The 22,091-nt window shown below is 44.7% G+C and overlaps 1 protein-coding gene across 3 annotated transcripts; it reads right to left on the reverse strand.

The window, feature by feature from the left end:
- Positions 1-1,925: 1,925 nt before the first annotated feature.
- Positions 1,926-20,811, reverse strand: LOC131573361 (cystine/glutamate transporter-like). 3 transcript variants are annotated; one of them, XM_058827255.1, is made up of 14 exons: positions 20,726-20,811; positions 19,766-20,033; positions 17,650-17,914; positions 15,290-15,416; positions 14,441-14,556; positions 13,651-13,776; positions 11,191-11,290; positions 11,057-11,101; positions 10,731-10,854; positions 10,315-10,418; positions 8,334-8,430; positions 7,415-7,564; positions 4,968-5,142; positions 1,926-4,681 (listed from the first exon to the last, which is right to left on the reverse strand). In XM_058827255.1, the coding sequence occupies exons 3-14, from the start codon at positions 17,840-17,842 to the stop codon at positions 4,617-4,619; spliced, it is 1,422 nt and encodes a 473-aa protein (XP_058683238.1). In that variant the 5' UTR covers positions 17,843-17,914; positions 19,766-20,033; positions 20,726-20,811; the 3' UTR covers positions 1,926-4,616. The 3 variants fall into 3 exon arrangements, with proteins under 3 accessions (XP_058683238.1, XP_058683240.1, XP_058683239.1); XM_058827257.1 differs by lacking the exon at positions 20,726-20,811 and having other exon boundaries at positions 19,967-20,032; XM_058827256.1 differs by lacking the exons at positions 19,766-20,033; positions 20,726-20,811 and adding an exon at positions 18,755-18,927.
- Between the last annotated feature and the right edge of the window lie 1,280 nt (positions 20,812-22,091).

Genomic DNA, 22,091 nt, shown 5'->3' on the forward strand with positions numbered 1-22,091 from the left:
GCCCAGAAGATTTTTCTTTCCTGGTGATCCAGTCACACCAGATCAGTAGTGACTGAAACACATAAACCTCTGAGTTTTCAGAAAGTATGCACTTTGACTGCATTCTATAGACATAGCATTAAAACAAACAAACCCAACAGCAACAAAAAAACCTCTAGCGCACACAAAAAAAAGAAAAAAAAAAAGACAACACCACAAATGTGATTATGAAGTTGAACTCTCTTTCACTTCTGGCCATTCTTGAAGCTCTTAGGCCTTCTGAGGCCTAAGTAGACATGAGACAACAGCTTTAGGAAGAGCATTCTGGCTTGGTAGAAAATGTTTACATATCTTTGCTGGAAGCAGGACACCATCTGCTCTAAAAACAAACAACAGTCCACAAACTGGAAACTTGAGCTCCCTGTGAACTGACACCTTGAACATTGTATTTTTTATTTTTATCGCTTTTAATTGCAACATCATCTGTGGAGCTGTTGAACCTCTGATTTCTCCACCATGCTACTACATCTGTCTGCATTTCCAGAGTCTTGGAATGGAACAGGTCTTGGAGCAAACATCCTATGCATAGCCCTGCAAGATCATATTCCTGCACAGTCAGCAGGGGCACCCAAGTGTGGTTTCCCGGTATATGTCAACTAATTTATCCTTTATAAAGAAACCATGGTCCAGCAGGTAGTGTCAATTAGTTTCCTCCCAGGATTTTCAATTCTTGTTCACTTTTCCTCTTCAGAGGAAATAGACAAAGAAGAGCCATTTCACCCTTTGTCTGTGCCTCTGTGACACACAGCAGCTCTGTTGCAATTTCAGACGGCTCCAAGGTTTGATGTGGGAGTCCTGATGCTACAACACATGCACACTGTGTTCACATGGGTCATGCAGCCTGGGACCAGGCTGGCAGTACCTCATACTTCTACCCTAAGATGTGTAAAATCCCCCAAATCACAGAGAATCACAGAATCACTGGGTTGGAAGAGACCTTCAAGATTGTTGAGTCCAACCCAGCCCTAACACATCAACTAAACCATGGCACGGAGTGCCACATCCAGTCTTTCTTTAAACACATCCAGGGATGGTGACTCCACCATCTCCCCAGGCAGACTGTTCCAGTATTAATCTTTCCATGAAGAACTTTTTCCTAATGTCCTGCCTAAATTTCCCTTGGCGCAACTTGAGACTGTGTCCTCTCATTCTATCAGTTGCTGCCTGGATAAAGAGACCAACCCCCACCTGAGTGTGATAGGTGATACGGTCACCTCTGAGTCTCCTTTTCTCCAGGCTGAACAACCCCAGCTCCCTCAGCTGTTCCTCACAGGGTTTGTGTTCCCAGCCCCTCACCAGCCTCGTTGCCTCCTCTGGACGCACTCAAGTGTCTCAACGTCCTTCCCGAACTGAGAGGCCAGAACTGGACACAGAACTCACAGAGCAACCTCACCAGTGCTGAGCACAGGGGGAGAATGACCTCCCTGCTCCTGCTGGCCACACTACTCCTGATATAGGCCAGGAGCCATATGCCTTCTTGGCCACCAGGGCACACAGGGCTCATGTTCAGCAGCTGTCACCAGCACCCCCAGGTAATTTTCTGCCTGGGCACTGTCCAGCCACACCATCCCCAGCCTGTAGCACTGGGTTATTGTGGCCAAAATGCAGGACTCAGCACTTGGACTTATTAAACTTCATCCCATTGGACTTTGCCCATCCATCCAACCGTTCCAAGTCTCTCTGCAGAGCCCTCCTACCTTCCAACAGATCGACACACACTCCCAGATTAGTGTCATCTGAAAATTTACTAATGAAGGACGCAATACCCTTATCAATATTTTAATTGATGACATGGAACAGAACTGGCCCCAGCACAGACCCCTGGGGGACACCACTGGTCACTGGCTGCCAGCTGGATGCAGCACCATTCACCACCACTCCCTGGGCCTGACCATCCAGCCAGTTCTTAACCCAGCAAAGAGTGCTCCTGTCCAAGCCATGGGCTGCCAGCTTCTCCAGGAGTGTGCTGTGGGAGACAGTGTCAGAGACCTTGCTGCAGGCCAACTAGGCAACATCCACAGCCTTTCCTCCTAAACCTATGCTGGCTGGGTCTGATACCTTGGCCATCCTATAAGTGCTGCATGATGACACTCAGTATAAGCTTCTCTGTTACCTTACCAGGTACTGAGGTCAGGCTGACTGGCCTACAATTACCAGTATCCTCCTATCCTCCTTCCCACCCTTTTTGTGAATGGGTGTCACATTGCCCAGCTTCCAGACATTTGGAACCTGACCAGTGAGCCAGGATTGTGGTAAATGATGGAAAGTGGCTTCACAAGCTCATCTGGCAGCTCCCTCATCACCCTGGGATGGATCCCATCTGGGCTCATAGATGGATGAATATTCAAGAGGCTCAGCAGTTCTCTGTCTGCCTCCTCCTGGATGACAGGGGGACCATTCTGCTCCCTGACACCATCTACCAACCCAGGAGGAATGTTGTCCTGAAGACAAGTTGCTTTCCCACTAAAGACTGAAGCTAAGAAGGTATTAAGCACTTCTTCCTTCTCTTCATCTGCAGTTACTAAGTTCCCTCCCTTATCCAATGAAGAACAAAGGTTGGTCTTAGCCTTCCTTTACCATTAATATATTTGTAAAAACATTTTTTATTGTCTTTTACAGAAGTTGCCATTTTAAGTTCAAACTGAGTTTTGGCCTCTCTATTTTTTTTCCTACATGCTCTAGCAGCCCCCTTAAATACTTCCTGAGAGACCTGACTCTCCTTCCAAAGATGACACATCCTTTTTTTGTTCCTAAGTTCCTCCAAAACCTCCTTGCCCATCCAGGCTGGACGTTTGTCTTGTACCAGTACCTAAGTGGGTGGATTCAGGAAATGTTGGGGTGATTGATCTCACCTGGTTCTGCAAGGTCTTCTGCAGGTTGGTTCCCCAGCCACCCATACTGGTCCTGCTTCACCAGTGGGGTGCTGTGGGAAGCTGTACCAGGGGGTTCAGCTTCAGCAAAGCCTGGCTTGAGGAGAGACTGGCTGTTGTCTGGGACCCTGGAAGCATTTCCAGATCTCACTTGAATCCATTTCATCATTTAAAGCCAGTACTTTCTCCTGTAGGTTGTGATGGTTTCTGCTGTGAGGATTTTCCCAGTGAGACTGTATTTCCTGTTGGACAATCTCCAGCAGCTGGTAAATTAAATTGTGGGAGGGTAGTGGGGAAACAAGCCCTGTAACCACACTGCTGCTGTCCCAGCTTAATTCAGCACAGGAACAGGAAGCAATCATTACAAGAATAATAATTCTCAATTGCTTTGAAAAAAACCCAGCTTTAGTTCCACAATTTTACACGTTTTAGTAGATTACATTGGATTTGTAAATGGTACTTTGTTTTTATTCTGAGTACATAAATTTTTGATACAAAGGATTAAAAAATGCTCCACTGCATTCTGCTGTTCCTCTTTCCAGCAATCATTAGAGGAGTCTCAGCATGCTACTTCCCATCTTTTAGGAACCGATTAACAATTACATGATTGTAAATAGCTAATTGCTGTTTTATCTGGACATAACATTGCCACATTAATAATGTAAACCAAAGTAATCCAATAATGGAAACCTTTCTTATGCCATTAGTTCAAATGAGCATCTGTGGATTAAATCAGCAAGTCATGTGCAACAGGCAAATTAAAGCTTGGATGTGAAGTTACTCATGTCCTCTTACAGCACCAAAAGATGCACTTATTCAGGAATCTGCCCAAACCTCATCAGTGGTCCTGTCTAATTAAAAGAGGAATTTTATCTCACTGGAGCTAGGCCAAATTCTGAGTTTTCAACCTCACTGGTGAGGAGTGGGTCGGGGAAGTTGGGGGAGGGACCAGGACTCTATTCTGTTGATACTCTCTTCTAGTTGATATTTAACTGTTTGGTTTGGGGTTTTTTTAATGTATTTGTACATTTAAAAATGCAATTTCAGAAAAGTAAAATTCAAAATTGAAAGATTATTCCAAAGCTAAAAGAAACTCATTCTGCTTATACAAAAATCAAAACAAAACATTCTGACCTTACTTTGTTAATACTCAAATTTCAAATATCTTCTCATTAGCTCAATCTGCACTTTCAGGTGAATAAAATTTTATCCCCCTGCATTCCCCTTTCCAATTCATCTGCCTTATCTCTAATTTGCTCTCCCCAACTCTTCCCCTTGTCCACAACAAAGCTGCTATAGTGGTTCTGTTTGAAACTTGCATTTGGCTTCCATGTGTTGGATTCTAAGTTCTGCAACATGCCCACTTCCTCTATTTGCCAAGCTAGGAAAACAAAACATTGTCTCTGTACACACACATACTCAATTTTACTCAGGACTGGGCTAAATTAGGATATTGGTTTCAAAGACACTGCAGGCAAAGCAAGCTCATTTCAGACGACTAGTTTGCTCTCCTGAAAAAAATGAAAGGGCAGGATCAGATCCCTATTGGCAAGCTTAGGAACACTTGCAGCAAGGTTTTGGCTCAGAGTCATCCTCATTTTCACTGACTAAAAAGAATAAAAGCATGGCCTGCTTTTGGTAGAATCAAAGGTGTCAAAAATGGTGTAAGTAGATTTTTATTGTCTTCTGTGAGTTCTGATGGTTTTCTCAGTAAGTCTTGATTTCTTGTTGGACAACTTCCAGCAGTAACTGTAGTTTATGTGTAAGATAATCTGAAAGGGTGGAAAAAAAGGAAGGAAGCTTAGTCCAGAGGAAATCCTGAGATATGGTTGAAAATCAGAGCATCAGCACTGATGGCTGGAGCCCTTTATGTTGGCAGATCACAGTATCTGTTTCCTATTCTTGCTGTATGCTTTCTTCTATTCAGTGGTTACTGATACACCTCCATCCAACAGCAAATCAAAAGAAAGCAAGGCTTGGAACAGAAATGACAAGAACAAACCATCATCCCAACCCTTGAGCATGTTTAGGTCCACAATACTGAAAGTGCATACTTACAGAACAGGTTGCGGCAGCGGTCCGACATCTGCCTGTGAATGATGAGGTAGTAGACTGGAAAACCACTCAAAACCATGGTGCATCCAATGCTAATGCTCACAGGGTCTGAGTAGAAAGACATTGCCACCGTGAAGAGGCAGATGATGGTAAAAGAGACAGGAACAAAGAGGGGAACCTGGGGAAAAGAGCAGAGAAGACTATCAGGGAAAACTGGTAGCTATAGCCAATCAGACTCTGCATGTGCCAGCCCACATTGTATTCATTTCTCCTAAAGAAAATGAGAAGAATCATATCCTGTTCCACAGAATGCTTCTGTACAATCAAACTGCAAACAATTGCATCAGCTTCAGAGCCCAGTGTGCCCTGTGAGGTGCATGCCTCCTATGTTCATGTGCACCAAAATCTAAACCTCACAACTGGGAGCCAAGCAGGGGGCGAAGCCACCTACACCCCACAGCTGTGAATGTCCTGCTCCTGTGCACACACACAAACCTTCTTGTCACCTAAGGCAACTGCTGAGGGAAGATTTGAAGCCAAAAAGAAGTGACACTTTGAATCAAACTGTTCTTTGCTTATAAAACTCATGACTTGTGTTGACCCACCTCCAGTTCACCAGAGACTTAGAGTGACTAAACCAAGACAAACCAGACTCCCTATCCCCATCTCTGTAGTATCTGTGCCAAGAACTTCAGCTTCAGCAACACCATGGTGAAAATCAAAGCAGAACTCAGCACTTCAGCCATACCCTATTGGGTGAGCCAATTCATCTGGTTTATTTGGAGAGCAAATAGGAAGACTGCAATAAATAATAAAACTGTGAAACACTCCCTCTGTCTCTGGATCCAAACTCAGCCAAGTAACTCCTTGCCACAGCTGATGGAATGAAGGAGCTGCTTTCATTTAGGGTGACAATCTTTAGCAGCAATAAAGATTGTATTTTGGATGTTCAACATGCCAAGTTGGAAGAGATCAGTTGCTCTAGGTATGGCAGTCATCCAGCCATCAAACTTAGGTACTCTTGTCTTCCGAGCCAGAGCACCCCCTGCCAGCCACTCCTGCATGCACACACGCTGCACATCTGCTTGAGAGGTGTGCGAGCGGACTGCTCCCTGCTCTTTCCGGTGTTTTCTCGCCGTTTCTAACTCACAATGCTATGGAGAGCCTAAGTACCAGCACTGTCACACGCGTGCCACGCTTCGCGCTCCGCCGGGCAGGGGACAGCCCGCGTGCGGCCACTAGAGCGCAGCACGTGCCCGCGCCAGGCGCGCACGGATCCCATAAACACCGGGAAAAGGCAGGGAAAACAGCCGAACCGACCAAAAGGCCAGCGTTTCCCTCCCCCGCTCAACCAGCATTTAGGAGCCGCTGGAAGTCTGAATCTTTGTCTGAAGAAAAGCAGGGCAAAATCTCAGCATTTGAAACCATCAGCAGTGACACCCATTAATAAATCTCCCCTGAGAAGTTTGGTTTGAAAGAAAAACTAAAAACTTACTCAGTTTGGTTTTGGGGGAGTACATGAGTGCAGCCAACCAACAAACTGGGAAGCTTCAAGATCTTGCTAAATGCAAAGACCGAGAAGAAAAATTGCCCCGAACTTTGCAGGAGGATGTTCCCAGCTCATAAAGGGGAGCCCTGCGAGCTGCAGGAAGTGTTTCTGTCCCCCGAGCTCCTCGCTGCCCAGTGCCAATGGCCCCGGAGGTCCCCTCTCTTCCCCAGGAGCTCTGGCTGGAGGCACCATGCAGGGGCCACCAGAGTCAGGAACAAACTGAGCCTGCCTCAAGCACCCCCCCAGCCTAATGCCTTCTGCACATTCATTATCTGGCAGTGGAAAAGGTGCCCAAGCACAGGAAAGCTGCTCCAGCACCAGCTCCAGCATCCCCTGCTGACATGAGGGGGATCCCAGCACCCAGCAGAGTGAAAGAGACCGTAAGAGGGGCCCACTGCTTTACACGAGACAATATTTCCATACCAGCAGATGATTCCTCCCAAGTCAGGTTTGCTCCCAGGATCCCTCCACCCATGCTCCTTTTTCCCCCAAGCCTGACACCTTCCTGATTCTCAGCTAAAGCTGAGACTTACCTATCACTGAAATAACATTCAGGAAAAAGTCCCTTCTTGTAGCCCACAAGAGATGAGCTAGAGAACCACTCTCCATACATCTCCCAGTTCCAAGCCTGAAACTTTGTCCCCTGTAGCAAGCAGTCTTCTAACAGATGCATCTGGTGACTTGGTGTAGAACTGGCTTTATAGGATTTACCACATCTGGCTGTTTGGGCACATCAAGCACTTTCAGGAGCTCCCCACAGGCATTACTAAGCATCAGGGACGGAAACCCCTAAGAGCCTAAATGCAGCCATAGCCATGTAATGCTGTAATTATTAGCAAATCAAAGAGAGGAATGACAGGCCTGCACATTGCTGGCTGCCAGGTGGGCGCTGTGCATTTACCCTGAAGGGGCTGTGCAGCTCCGGGTGACGGTGCCGATGGACGATGAGCCCGAGGGTGGCTAATCCTATGAAGAGCCATCGGGAAAAGCTGAAGAAGTTCAGTAGATGGTAGATGTCTCCGATGCACACCATGGCAGTGACCAAAGGGAACTGAGCATTGTGAACGTGAAATACAGTCATTAAAGCCGTGGATCACCTCCTCCAACCCCCCTGCAACTACATCACAGCTGCAACATTTTGGAGGTCAGAGAGCTTTACAAAACAGTGTCACAGACTGAAGGCAAAAGACCTAAAGGCACTGTTCTGTAGTGCTACAGAAAAGAGTGATCATTTCAAGATCAGCAGCATCTTTGATGCTTCATGTCCAAGCCAGGGCAATTAAAACATGCATGATCCAAAAACCTGCACTGTTGGTACACAGGCTATCTACAACATCTGCTAAGTTTTCAGCAGGTCAGCCAAGCTGCAACAGGCACTGCAGCACTCTTGGGATGGAGCTGGACCATTGCCATTAAAAAATCCCTGAACAAACCAAAACATGAGACCAGATCATCTCTACAAATGCTCATTCCCTGCATTTCCACCACGCCTGGGAATTTTCAGTTTCCAAATAGCCAAGCCTGGCAGAGGTGTTCTCACAAGGCTATATCAAGCAGCACACCTGTGGCAGACAGTAGGGACTGTACTTTTAAAAAAGGTGTTATAAGGCAGGGACTTCGAGGTTGTACATTTGGATACCACTGCTGGCTCAAGGGGACTTAATATTTTGCAGCCATTTCCTGTATCCTGCCTTCTTTATTTTTCAGGGGGTAATTTAGTGCCTCAACACCCTTTAAAACTCCTCAGTTTATCCACTCCTTGCAAGAAAGCCAAGACAGCAAAAGAACAGAGCATGTCACACACAGCCAGATCTCCTTACCATTAACATGACAGCAGGAAGGGGGGTATGCCTTCGAATGTGGATCATGGAGAAGAGAGGAGGCCATTGCCCTTCCCTGGAAGCCACAAACAGAGTCCTGGGAAAAGACAAGGAGCCCTTTACATTAACATTCTACATCCACATTAGAAATGAGATCTGGACTGACCTGAGGCATCAAGACACTCGCTGCCTTCCCCAGCACAACTCTGCTATTCAAGGCCACAGTTCTGCCTTTATCTGCACTTTCATAGAAAGTTTGGGTTGGGTTGGAACCCACCCCTCTGCCATGGGCAGGGACAGCTTCCACCAGGCCGAGTTCCTCAGAGCTCCACTTTAGGGCCGTTTGTAGGAAAACCAAGGTTGAGTTCCCATAGTTCTCCCAATACCAGTTCAATGCAGTTCAGAGCCCACCATCAGAACACTGGCAGTGGCTCCTTGGGTGCCTCATTAGCAGGGACCCCTGGGCAAGTCCGAAGTGACCGTGAATGAGCCCAGACTGGAAACAGGAGTAAGAAGAAAGTCTCTTGCCATCAAAAAAAGGAATTAATCTTTCCAATGAAAAGGAAGTGGAGGAGTCACAAACTTTAATCCTATATAAGAGAAACTGTTGAGTTTATGAAAGGGGATTGTCAGCTTTGAAGTCTATATTCTTATATGTACATATATAGAAAAAAATAAAGTGCAATCTCTTCAAATGACAGATGATTTCCAATCCTCTGGTCAGCTGCTGGAAAATAAAGTTTGTCCTTCTGCCAAGAGACCAGCTACACACAAGAACAACTACAAAATGGGAGCAGAGAGTTCCTTGTTTGCATCCCTCCTTTGACTCATGAAAGAGCAATTACGGAGAAGACAATCACATCCAATTTTATAAATTTAATATCCTCAAACAAACCATGCCAGAGCATCATCTGTGCTGAAGCAGGGCCCCATGCAGCTGGGGCACAAGTGTACAACTGGCTTTATTGCTGTCTCTGTGGCTTTGCAGGGGTGTGGCTGGCAGGCAGCCAGGGAGGCCCCATCAGTGTTTATATGGACTTTCTGCAGTGATTATGGTAATGATGCCAGGATGGGGGAGAAAAGGTCAGTAGGGGACATGAAGAACCTCTGTGCTGTCCAGCGACTTCTCATCCTCAAAGAAAGCCACTATCTAGAGCAGTGAATAGGAAGGATCATCCACACCTGTATTTAACACAGGACTTCAGGGTAGTGGATCAGATAATTCATTAGCTTTCAGACTATGAAATATTCCTTTCAGATCAACTTATTTTTCCCTTTGCAGTCAAAGCTGTGAAGCAGAACCCACTGCAGAGGGTTTGCTCAGCTTCACAGGACCAACACAACATACTTCTTCACAAGGTCTGCCCTCCTCTCCAATTTCAAGGCTCCCATAAGGACACAGAGTGTGGCAGACAGTGAAGCTGGCAAGTTTATTTTTCCATGGAACAAAGCTTTTCTTATTGCTATAACAAGACTTCTTGAACCTTGACTATTGCTTTAGGAATAGCCCATCTCTATGACATTTCACTGACTTCAAAGCAAAGTCCTCAAGGGAGAGTTTGCCTAGAGAGCCTCACAGCAGAGGGACCCCATGCCCTCCAGCAGCACAGCTGGGTGAACCCAGTGAAAGAAGACTCAGTCTCACTGAGCAGCTGCCAACATCAACAAAGCCTTTAGTTCACCAGAAACATTAACATTTCACTTTAAACTGGGGATTTAAACTGAAGGGTAGGGGAGAAGATAAAAATCTTTGTTTGTGACCAGTCCTAGACACCAAAGTCTGGACCTGGTCAGAAATAGAAAAAGCAGACTCTTAGCCAAAAGGGACCATCCTGTACCTGACAACCTGACAGTCAAAAGCCTTTTTTTTTCCCACAAGAGTGGCTAAAATGCCACTGTATGGATGGGTAGTTGCACAGGTTGGTGACACTTCCCTCTGATTCAGTAAGCCAAAAGCATAACAGATCCTTAGGGATGTGACCTTGAAAATGTGAAGATTCCTCCATTCATGGTTCCAAAGCAGGACAGTGCGACAAGGACAGGGACCACGGAGATCAGGCTTTTGAAAGCTCGCTGCACAAAGCTCTGGAGGAAAAGCAAACATGACTTTACAGAAAATGTGGTGATCTCTAGGTGACATCAGGGTCAAAAAAATGAAAAGTTCTTCCCTTGAAGGAGCAATATAGAAGTCATAAACCTCACTTTTTCTACTGTCATCTGCAGATTACTTTTTCATTATGTTTTAGGCATGACAAGAAGAATTTACTGTTGCCCTGTAATCCAGAGAAATTACAAAGCAATAAAGCATTTTATAGGAAAACCATCTCTGAAAGACTTGCCATGACCACAGCATAAACTTGCCACACTGAGGAGATAACAACAGCAATGACAACTCACCACAGCCACAGCAGGAGAAGCCAGAACATCTTGTGTTCCCAGGACCGTGTAATAGGAGACATTGGTGAGCATGTACCCCACAATTACTGAGATCACGGACACGATGACAGCCAGGGGGATATTTCTAGAAGGAAGGGGAACACACACACACACACAAAGAACAAGCTGCTATTCCTTGTTATGCGCAGCATTACTGCAGATTTTATCTGGCAGTACAATCGATTGCAGTCAGGTGAACCCACAAAGTTATTCCTCCTGTCCTGCACTTGGGAAAGCTGCGGGACCCCCGAGGCTGGTAACCCAGGGCAGCTTCCTCCCAGCCTTACCGTTCAGGTTTGACCAACTCTTCACGCACAAAGCTGGTCTGAAACCTGCACGATGGGAAGAGACGGGGTGAGAGTCTGAATCATGCTGAGGGCACCTGCCTGCTGCCCGAGAAGTGCCCTCCCATCGCACCTACCAGCCGGAGTATGCGAACATGCCTGCATAGAAAGCCAGGGGGAGCTTATCCAGAACCAGCGACTGTCTGTCAAAAGCATCCTGAAAGTTCTCGGTGTGGCCTGCAGAGGAGACAAACAAGGGACACAGAGCCGGAAAATGTCAGAGACAGGCTTCCTTCCCTGTAGGATAACATCCCTTGTACCTCTTGCCCAGACCTGGGAAGAGTGTTTGCTATTTCCTTGGAACAGGGTATTCAAATTCATTTCACTGCTTTAATTTCAGTGCTGTTGCTGATGTGTTTACTTTCCTACAGTGACATAAAAAAAAAAAAAAAAAAAAAAAAAAATCTATCCCTTGTCCAGCTACTTTAGGCATTTCAGGAAGGGCAACAACAATAGCTAGTTGTTTCCAACAGACCCTGCTGTGGGAACAGGAGATCATGGAGGCGAGGGGAATCATGCTGTCCTCTCATTTCTTTAGGCCCAAAATTAAGTTGCTGGATTGACCCCCATGTTCTGTCCCCAGCCCCCTCAGCAGCTGGACACACACTGCCCTTTGATGTGGTGCAGCCAGCGAGGCAGCTAACTCAGCTCTCACTGTGCTCTCTCCTGTTCCTGCTGCTGGAGCACTGACCCCAGCCCTGTGCTGGCCAGAGCATGGGAACCAGGCTGGAGGAGGGGATGGGAGCAGGGACCTGCCAGTCTGACCCACCACCACTCACCCACAGGAAAGGACACAGAGGGTGAAGCAAATAAAATTTTCAAAGTAGAGGTGTCTCAGATATTTACCAACTCTCCTTATTTTCCTTCAAGTTGTCTGCTTGAAATAACAAAACAAAACATAACAAAAAAGAAAAAAAATAAGTCAGGATTTTCTCTAAATTAAAAAAAAAATTAGGGAAGAGAGAAATGCTGAATGGCTTTTCATTTGAACACAGTTAAAAAGAATTGTGTCCCAACATTTTCAAATCCAGGTAACCCAAGGTTTGATTCAACATCTATGTTCAATTTTCCATAATAAACTCTCTTTAAGAGGTGAGAAGCTTGCCTAGTTGGGCTTCACCAGGCAAAGTGTGACATGGCATGGAGCACATGGAGAAAGTCAAGCCACTTCTGTGGAGGTGCATCTGCAAGAAGTTCAGTGATGAGATTTGGGCACTCGGGTTTGAAACACTGGTCCAGCCAGTCTCTAATATAAGCCTGAGCCAAAGAGAAGGTAATGGCAGAGGAAAGGCCAGAAGTGTAATTTAAAAAAAAAACAGCACAAGGCAGAGGAATCACACAAAGCACAAAACTGATTTTTATTTAAAAACACAAAACTGATTTTTAAGCACAAAAAAAAAAATTAATCAATTTGAAAATAGGTTTGAAGAAAACTAACCCAAAATATAGGAGTGGGCCTACTGGGGTACTTTTTTAATGTTCTAAAATTATGGCTGGTAAGTGATGGTGCATGAAAAGGATTTATTGCCTGCAATGCATTAATGAGCACTTTACAGTCCCCTGTGAGTCACATTAAATACAACCTGTCATACTGGAGCCTCTTGGTGAATTCTCCCTCCAGATGTCACCTGCACTTATCCTCCCCTCCAGAGGAGGGGTGCCAGGGCTCCAGATTGTCATTTGAAGGCATTCCTAACAATAATGGCTCGGGATTCCTAGCTGCAGGGCAGTCCTTTAGTTCAGTAGTGGTGCCAGCCCAAGGGGAGCTTTGCATGTTCAAAGGAGCCAGCTCCAGACATCAGAAAGAAACATGAATGCGGAGCCCACTGCCTGTGGTGTTTTCTCTGCAGAAGAAGGTAATAGCAAAAAGAGGGAGCAGTCTTCATCCCTTGAGTGGGGATGCCTTGGGCTTTTCTATAAACTGAGGCTTGGATTAAAGCCAATACTCTTGTATCATTCACAGAAGGTGCTACTGGCAGGGTTTTCTCCCCCACTGCATGCAGGCATGAAATCCTGTACAAAGTTCATTGTCAATTCACTAAATTACCACCCATCTCAATCTGGAGGTAAAAAACATTAGCCACAGTTAGAGATGCCATTACCAGGGTTCAGCTGAGGGCTGGTAACTCACAGCTGTGACTGGCACAGCTGTGACTGGCACAGGGGATGCTGTCACATAGCCTAAACGTCCATCAAATATGTGCTGCTTTGGAAAGATTTTGAGCTACACAGGAAATAGGCAAGTCTGACTCCAAAGAAAGACCATCTGCAGAGAAAGGTGTCTGTATGACCCTGGGTAGGATCACACATCCTCTGGTGCTAAGACCCACTAAATTTTGGAGAAAGCACCAACCAGCCAGGTACATCAGCCCAGTGCCAGCTACGCCGGTCTCAGCTCCCAGATAATTCACATCTGGCACACAGACAGAGAAAGCTCCTGCCAGCTGAGTGAACACCACACTTGTCACTTGGGACTGATAAAAGCCATGACAGGGGGCATATCGAGCACCCTCCCTGAGCCATGCAGCAACACCTACCCTGGGCCAGCAGCATCATCCCTGGCACGATGATGAGTGCAAGAGCCAGGAGTTTGACAACGGAGAGAGCTGTCTGCAGCCGCGCGCTCCAGGTGACACTCCAGGAATTGAGGGTGAGGACCATGTCTGGAGAGAAAACCACACTGCTGCAGCTGCAGCCTGTGCTCAACATACACAGGAAAAAATACAGCAGCTCTCCCTGCCCTGGGGATGCTGGGGGAAAGCCACATCTTTATGCCTTAGAGAGGATGCCCGGGGTGAGAGATGTCAGAAAACATTGGTGTGGTCCAGCATACAGTGTTTAAAGAAGGGGCTGATTTATGTTCCTAAAAGGGAGCAGAACCTGGTTCCTTCTGGGTAATCAACACCTGCCTGGGGGAAAGGTGTGGGACATCCCAGCAGCCCACTTCACAGCATTCCCTGTGCCAGCCCACACCAGTCTGGAGCAGGCAGAACATGGCTGGATGCACCAGGAGACGAGTCCAAAACCTCAAGCCTTACACCCACAACTCATGTGGCTCTTGCACAATTACACATTGAGAGTTTCTGCTCCCACACCTGGAAAATTCCCCCTACCTAGGGCTCCGGCTAGTCAACAGGGAGGCCCATTCCACTTCCTAGAGAATAGTGTGGCCCAACACCATCACCTTGAATCAGAACGTTTTTGGTTAGCTGAGGAAGTAAGACAGGACCCTCCCCCCACAGTTGTCCCAGAAATAACAACCCATAAGTGCTCCTAGTCTAGGGCAGAGAGGCCAGGACAGACAATCCCATAGGTGTTAGTACTTACAGTAGCCCAGGAGAGAGACGAGCTTCACCGCAGGGACAGGGGCAGCACAGGGGGTGAAAAATGGCTCCAGCATGTAGCGACCAAATGCCAGGGAAACCACAGCACTGTTGGCAGGCCTGGAGTGGGGGGGACCAAGCACAATCTGGCCTGAGGATGGCTGGAAAATGGCATGAGGTAAAACTGCACAAAACTTGGGAAGGGGAACAAGTTTCCCCCCTGGCTTAATCCTCTCACCCATGCAGATGGTGAATTCCCATCAAGTTTTTCTCATAGGTTTTTCTCAGTGAATGGGTTAAAAACCACATGCTGCAAAATTATTAATTTCCAACTTGAAAGCAAAAGTTGAGATTAATCATACTGAGCAATGCGAGTGTAGTTCATATGTTCTGCTTCATCTAAGCTTACATGAAGGATACAGGTTATTGAGACTTCCTTTTTAATGCTAAAAAAAATAAGTGGTTCACAATTTTATAAATTATTTGACTTGGGGCTAAGCCATGAGGTTGTCTCCACTTTCCAAATCTGGAGAAACCAAAAAAGTTTCACACTGAAAACAGAAGACCTGAAATAAATCTGGCATCTATTGTCTGAAATACACCACAGCTCTTGGGGGATATGAGCTGCCAGGGGAAAAGAGAGATATTCTTCAAGTACAGAACATATTTAACATTTCTAACTATTTCCACATTGCGTCTTCTTCCTTTTACCACTGAAAAATCTTGAAAAATCATTCATCTTGTTTCTACTCTTTTGTTTACAAACTGCCTGGACTGTTACCTGGCCCTATAACTTTCAGTATTTTAAATTAACACTGCATCCATGCAGAGGCAAGCAAACAAAATCTCTTACCTGATAGCAAAGAACTCTGCCCACAGGAATAAGAAGCTTGGCAGAGGCCCTAGTGTCTCCAAAATGTAGATATAATGCCCTCCAGACTTGGTGATTCTTGTTCCAAGCTCTGCATAGCACAAGGCACCTGGAAAAGTTCAGGTAGAAATGTACCAAGTAAATAATCCCAGGGATTTTCCCTTTTCTGTGTGATTTTTTCAGGGATCGAACAAATCCATTTAAAATAAGTAGTGAATGAGAGGAAGAAAAAGAGGTTTAACAGAACTGCTTTTCCCTAATTTTGTGCACTACTATGGTTTGAACTTTTGAAGTAGTTGGCTTACCTGTCAGGTGGAAAGAAATTCTCTATTTTGTAGTTAATGTTACAACATTTCCATGGAAGCTCTGAATAAAGGTGCATGAGAGAAATGCTGCACAGAGCTACAAGAGATTTTTTGTGAAAGATGCCCTGGATTCTTACTTCTCCTCACAGTTAGACTGGTAAAATGGTGCTTACAAAGCAGCCACAGCAGCTCAACCACAGGCCATGGCTGAGCTGGTCATTCCAATCATGTTTTTGATCTCAGGCAACATTCTTGTGTCCTTATCTTGCATCTTCACATAAATCCCTTCCCTCCTTTGAATCCAGTGGTGACATGACTATGCCTCCAAGTCCAATGGCATTCATGACATATTCAGGTCATGCAGGGTGGTGACAGCCTCAATGTTTCCCGCCTCCCTGTTGGTAAATTTGTGCAGAACTCCTGTTCAAAGCATCCAATATAGGCAGACAGCTCATCTTGTTTATTCCAGTGGGTCCCTTTAAAGGCTTCAAGCATGCATGTAAGTATGTTGCTGAATTTATGCAAAGGGACTTGTATATATGCCCCACTTGAGAGGAAAAAAAAGCATAAAGAAAAGCAGGCCTTTTAAATATAATGCAAAAAAGTGTCAGAGAAATGATCAGGGGAGGTCATCAAGCTGATAAAAGGGAAGAACAAACCAACAAATCCAGCTATAAAATGCAATCACTTGATAAAGAGGCTCCCAAGGCTCTTCCAGCAGAGTGTATCAAAGGATGCTGTAGAGGGAGAAACCTTTGCAAGTGCAGAGCTTGGCTATGTGATCAGCACTCACATTATCATTTACTGCTCTGATTGGTTAGAAGAAACCATGCTCACATTATATTGTCAGCTTTTCCTTAAGCAGAAGTGAATAATTCACCAAACAACCACACAAAGGTTGCAATGTGAAATATTGGTACACATATACTGAGAGCAAGAACAACTTACTGCCCTACTAACAATTGAATGTCTCAATTTCTAAACCTGCATATACAAGCCACAGTGTCAAAGTGGGCTTTTTTCACATGGACTATTTTTCCTTTCTTGTTTATTTTTCTGGTTGGTTGGTTGGGTTTTCTTGGTGGGGTTTTTCTGATTGATTTTTTTTGTTTGGTTTTGGGGATATTTTTTGTTTGTTTTTATTGTTTTTGTTTTGTTTGGCTTTTTGTTTCTTTATTTTATTTTTTAGTTAGTTACAACAGAAGAGGAATGTTTAAGTCACCCACTGTAATAAGCATCAGATTTCTCTCCTGGGCTGGGAGAACTTACAGTCGTCCTAATAGCACCTTCAGAGAGTTTCTGAGATAGTGACCTTATGCAGTTAATGAAAGAAACTGAAAGCCATGTGTTTTATCCACTGTAACTTACAAGAGCTATGTTATTTCAAAAGAACTAGAATGAAACTGTCATCAAAAAAAACATGCTTTGTGAGAAAAGACTGGTATTAAATGACAGAAATCAAGCCAATAGCAACACACAGAAAATGGGGCAGCATCAGACATACCCACATCATTTCTTACAGACACCCAACACCTGCCCTGGGCTGGTGCATACCCTGCAGCTCCCCAAGAATTCTGCTTCAGCTATTCTCTCTAACAGAAGGGGGGGTCCCATGGGGCATATTGGGACTCCCTACTCTCTTCACAGTGTCTGTGAAAAGAACAGCACAGCCCTCAGATTCCCTTTTAGGCGCCTACATCTCCTTTCTACCTTACAGAAGGAGTCCCCTCATTCTCTCCCAGCTTTCCTGGCAGAGACCAGGCTGTCTCCATTTGCAGTCACTGTCACTCCCCTGCCCTGGACTTGTACATGAATTGATATTCGCAGACCATAAGTGCTGGAAGTTTCTCCATTGCCTCAGGGAAATCATTTGAATTAAAAACTCCTAGTGACCATTCCCCGACTTTTTAAACCTTTGTGGCAGTAGGAACCAGGAATTTTGGGTTTATTCATCTCCCAACTTTCTAAACACAAAAATGCACAGGCTGCCCTCACCTCCCAGGTGTTAAGCAAAGGCTGCCAAAGCTCAGCACTCACCAAACATGGAGAAAACCCCACAGGAGAACCACACGACCAGGGAGAATCCCACGCTGCCGGAGTTTTTCAGTACTCCTTTGGGGGAAATAAAGATGCCACTGCCAACCATGCTGCCGATGAGCAGCGAGAAGGCCCGCAGCAAAGTTATCTTTTTCCTCAGGAAGATGGCCTCTTCTTTCTTGTCTTTCCCCATGGCTTTCTTCTATTCACAGGGGAAGGTCACGCATTCAGGAGCTACAGTCTCCCAGGTGTCCTCAAGGCTCACCTGTAAGACAAGGAGTTAGGGATTCAAGGATCTTCTTTTCTGGACAAAATTTTTTTACAGTAACCGGACAAGAACTGTTGAATCTGTTCTCCTCAGCTGCAGGAAGCACCAGCCAAAGCACAGGTGCATAAAATGCTCTTGGTATCACCTCTCTCATCAGTACAGCTCCCGAGACACACTTTAAGTGTTTGCTGCTTCTTCTTCCAGGCAGCACAAAACATTACATGTTGCATGCCAGCCACACCTCAGGATGATTCCCAAATTTGACTTGGAGTAATGGCAGATTGCCCAGACTGGGACTGGCCAGCTTAGGGTTAATTTAATGGGATCTAATATGGGGATAACATTGATTTTGGCTCACTGGCAGAAAACAGATTTAAAGTTGCAAACCTAACAACCAATACCTTGAGAATCTCGGAGGGAAGAAAAATATTAAGCTGTGTTAGCTGGTGCACAGAGAAGGTTTAAGCTTTTTTAACTTCCACCCTTGCTGAATGAACTAGCCATGATTTTCTCACTAGAGCTCCATTTTATCAGTGTTTCTTAATATAGTGTCAAGCTTCTTTGCTTTCAAAGTATTAAAGAGTCAGGAATAAGTATTACAATTGTAAGGCAGAGATTAGTCATTACTAACAGACGTGCCATTTCTTCTATTCATATAAAAAATTCCTTGGTAATAACAGCAGCAGTGAAGCTTTTCCTAGAAAAGAGGGAACTTCAGACACTTCAGGAATCACTAGTTGATCCAGATTTAGTTCTCACAAACTGCAGCAACCTCCCACTTCCCATTCTTGTCTCTCCTGTCTCTCTCTAAATTGGCAACTTCACCAAGGAACTCACCTTTTGCTTAGGAAGGTAAGATGAATTCAGGTCAGTTGCTACAGCCTCATTTGCTGTAGCAAACCTGTCTGTAGTTTTCCTAATAGCAAGGCAGACGTTTTACACTAGTAATTATCCTTGGTAGAGCAGGCAAGACAAGTCTGGAGTAAATAATATGGCTCTTGTCCAGCCTCCTGCCACACATCCCCAACAATAATAATAATAATAATAATAATAATAATAATAATAATAATAATAATAATAATAATAATAATAATAATAACAACAACAATAATTAGCTCATGCACTCAGCTTCAATGTTGGGGGTTTTTTTTCATTATTATAATACAATAAATTGCATTATGGCGAATATTTGCCCCAGCCCCATGGCTGTACATTACTGCAAAGTTACACTTTACATGAGACCCTATTTTATGAGTTTCTTGAATAATTTAGTAATTGCAGTGGTGTATCCAGAAGGAGACAGTGGTCACCTCTAGAAGCAGACCTAAGCAGCCAGAAACTGCCTTCTTGCTAAAGAGACAAAAATGTTCCCCTAACTTTGAGGGGACAATTGTTATTATCACTCACCAATGATATTTCTTGGCATGCCCTGTGTAAACTCAGGGTAACCAAGGTCTTTTCTCCCCCATCCCCAGCCCTTTTCCCACCTGGAAGCTGTTGGGAGGAAGCAGGGTTATCACTTTCTCTGCACACATATGACAAACACATGCAGAAAGCCCTTTCTCCTGCCAGCAGCACAAGCTGGTTTCTCTGAGATTGTGCCAAGCCTGCACAAGCATCTTCTCAATCAAACCAGCCAAGTTTAGTTATTAAACCTCTAATGAGTCCCATAGGACTCTTTAAGGCTCAGATGGGTCACATCAGCCTCGTCTGGTCCCGCAGAGTTCCTCCTCAGAGTCCCAAAACCTCCCAGGGCTGCTGGAGACAGTGGCTCTGGAAGAGCGAGGATAGACCCCTGGGAGCCTCCCAACCCCACAGCTGCAGCTCCTTCAGACACCAGTTAATTACCTTAATGTGGAATACCAATAGTGTCTGGTTTTTCTCAGCTGAAATGAGACCCACACAGCATTCATTTGCAGGGGTGAAACACAGAGCCTCACCAAACTGAAGAGAGACGCTGTGCACAGCTATGTCTAAAGCACTGTTCGGAGATAATTAAAAGTGCACTTATCTGTATGGCTGGGTTTTAAACAAAGCAGGTGCATTTACAATCCATCAGACTCCCATTTCTTGCAGGGATCCCGAAGCCACAGAAAACAGCGTCTCTTTGAAGGCTCTGAAAAAAGAAAGACCAAGGGAGGAACAAAAAAAAGGAGAGATCAAATCAAATTTACAGACCAGGTTAATGATCCAAAGTAAACACCAAACTCCGTACTTCTGTCCCCATGCCCTTTTTTTTTTTTTTTTTTTTAATTTTTATTTTAATTCTACTGCCATGCAAAAGTATGTGGAGATAAAACAATCCAGTCCAGTAAATTTGAGAAACGTGAAATGTATCAGTACTTGTTCCAGAAGTGGTTGAAAGAAGAGGAAAAAAGGCGGAAAAGGGAAAATATATAGAGTAACAGAAAGCTATTGAATAGAACTTCAAAGAGTCACCTAGCAGAGCCTACAGCCCAGAGAGACCATTCCTGCCTGCTCTGCTTTCCAGCTACATTCCAGCACCAGGCACATTAAAATTCAGGGATGTTAATCCTTGTGGCAATGCTTAAGAATATTCACAATGTGCTTAGCGCAAAGGAAACAGGCAAAGCTGCTTTTTGTTCACCCCTTTGACTTAAAGGATAGGCTCAAATCCTTCTTGTCCCAAAACGCAGTACCTTTACATAAGAGAGATCACCGGTCAGCAGGGCTGGAGAAAAACACCGCTCAAACCTATCTCACAATTTATCACGTATACTGGATCTTTCCTTCTCCATTTACACTGATTTTATTGTTGGTTTGGGGTTTTTTAGCTGTTAATCTTACCTCACAAGCACTGGAGCATGGGCGGAGAGGGAGGAGACAGGCGTAAAGAGAGAATCATATCTGTTACTCCTAGTGGTGTCTAAAAGCCTCAGCCAAGAGCAGGACCCACTGTGCTCAGCACAGAGGCAGAGTGGATGTTACTCTGATGAAAAGCTAGTGAGATAAACAAGCAAGCTAGAAAATGAGAGGAGGGAGACAGCATCATTCTCAGCTGGGAGCCGAGACCTAGAACAACGAGTGACCTTTCTCCTCCTATCACGCAGGGAGCGGGTGGCATCCCTGGGAAAACAGACTGTACCTCCAGAGTTCCACTTCAATGACCTATTCCCCTAAAAAAAAAAACCCAGCTACTAGAGAATATTCCTAAACATTTACAGCTCTATTTTCTTTGTGTCCTCAATCAATATCATATAAGCCAAGAACAGGTTAACCCCTTCCTTTTCGAACTGCAAAAGATGCAGGAGTCAAACTATTCCTTGTAGTCTCACTATTTTTTCTTTTTTGGTGCCAAAAATGTCACTCCAATTCAATGTCTACCACAAGGCACAGAATCTAACTAAATAAAATCAGCAGTGAATGGGAGCTTTTTTTATTCATGCATGAAAGTAACATAAATAAGCTTTAATGAGGCTGGTGGTGGTCTGTTCTGGGAACTCAATCAGAAAATCTATTTAGGAGACCTGAGAGATGTTTGTTTATAGATCAGAATGAACGCAAGAAAGAGGCTGAAAGGACAAGACATGCAGCTCAACTTCTTTTCAGCACTGCACAGCTGGTTTGCCACCCTGGATAAGAAACCAAAAGGGACAGTAGTTAATAAATCAGGCTCAGGCTTGCAGCCCCAGATGTAATAATAAATCCATGCAATTGCCTTAGGTGTAAATGTAAAAAATAATTTCCATTGGCTTCTCTTTCTACAGAGTCTCACAAACATCATCTTGTGAACTGTCTATCAAAAGACTACTATTTCCTAACATTTCTGTCTTAATGAAAATTTTTTTTCCTTGACAGCAAAATTGCTCTTGGCTCAGGTCACAGCACTTCCATAATCTCATTTAGGCATTTCCAGTTATCCTTCAGACAGGGGTAATTTTTCTGGAAAACTGATGGCTGATGGTATGGTGAGCCTGGACTGCTTGATGGTGTGAGGATGACCTTTTAATTGAGAACTTAAAAGTGATGAATCCACACTTTGGCTAAAAATTGGACTAAGCCAAGACCAAGGTTTTCAAGCAGTTGAATTCCTGTTGGCTTGAGAGTTCCTTCCTACATCAAGTTTAAAATTCTTCATTATCACCAGTCTGCCAAAGCAGATACTACAAATGGAGATGTTTTATAACCATAGTGCTGGTTGATTTCCAGGATG

Source organism: Poecile atricapillus, chromosome Z (assembly GCF_030490865.1).
Source record: "Poecile atricapillus isolate bPoeAtr1 chromosome Z, bPoeAtr1.hap1, whole genome shotgun sequence".
NCBI lineage: Eukaryota > Metazoa > Chordata > Aves > Passeriformes > Paridae > Poecile > Poecile atricapillus.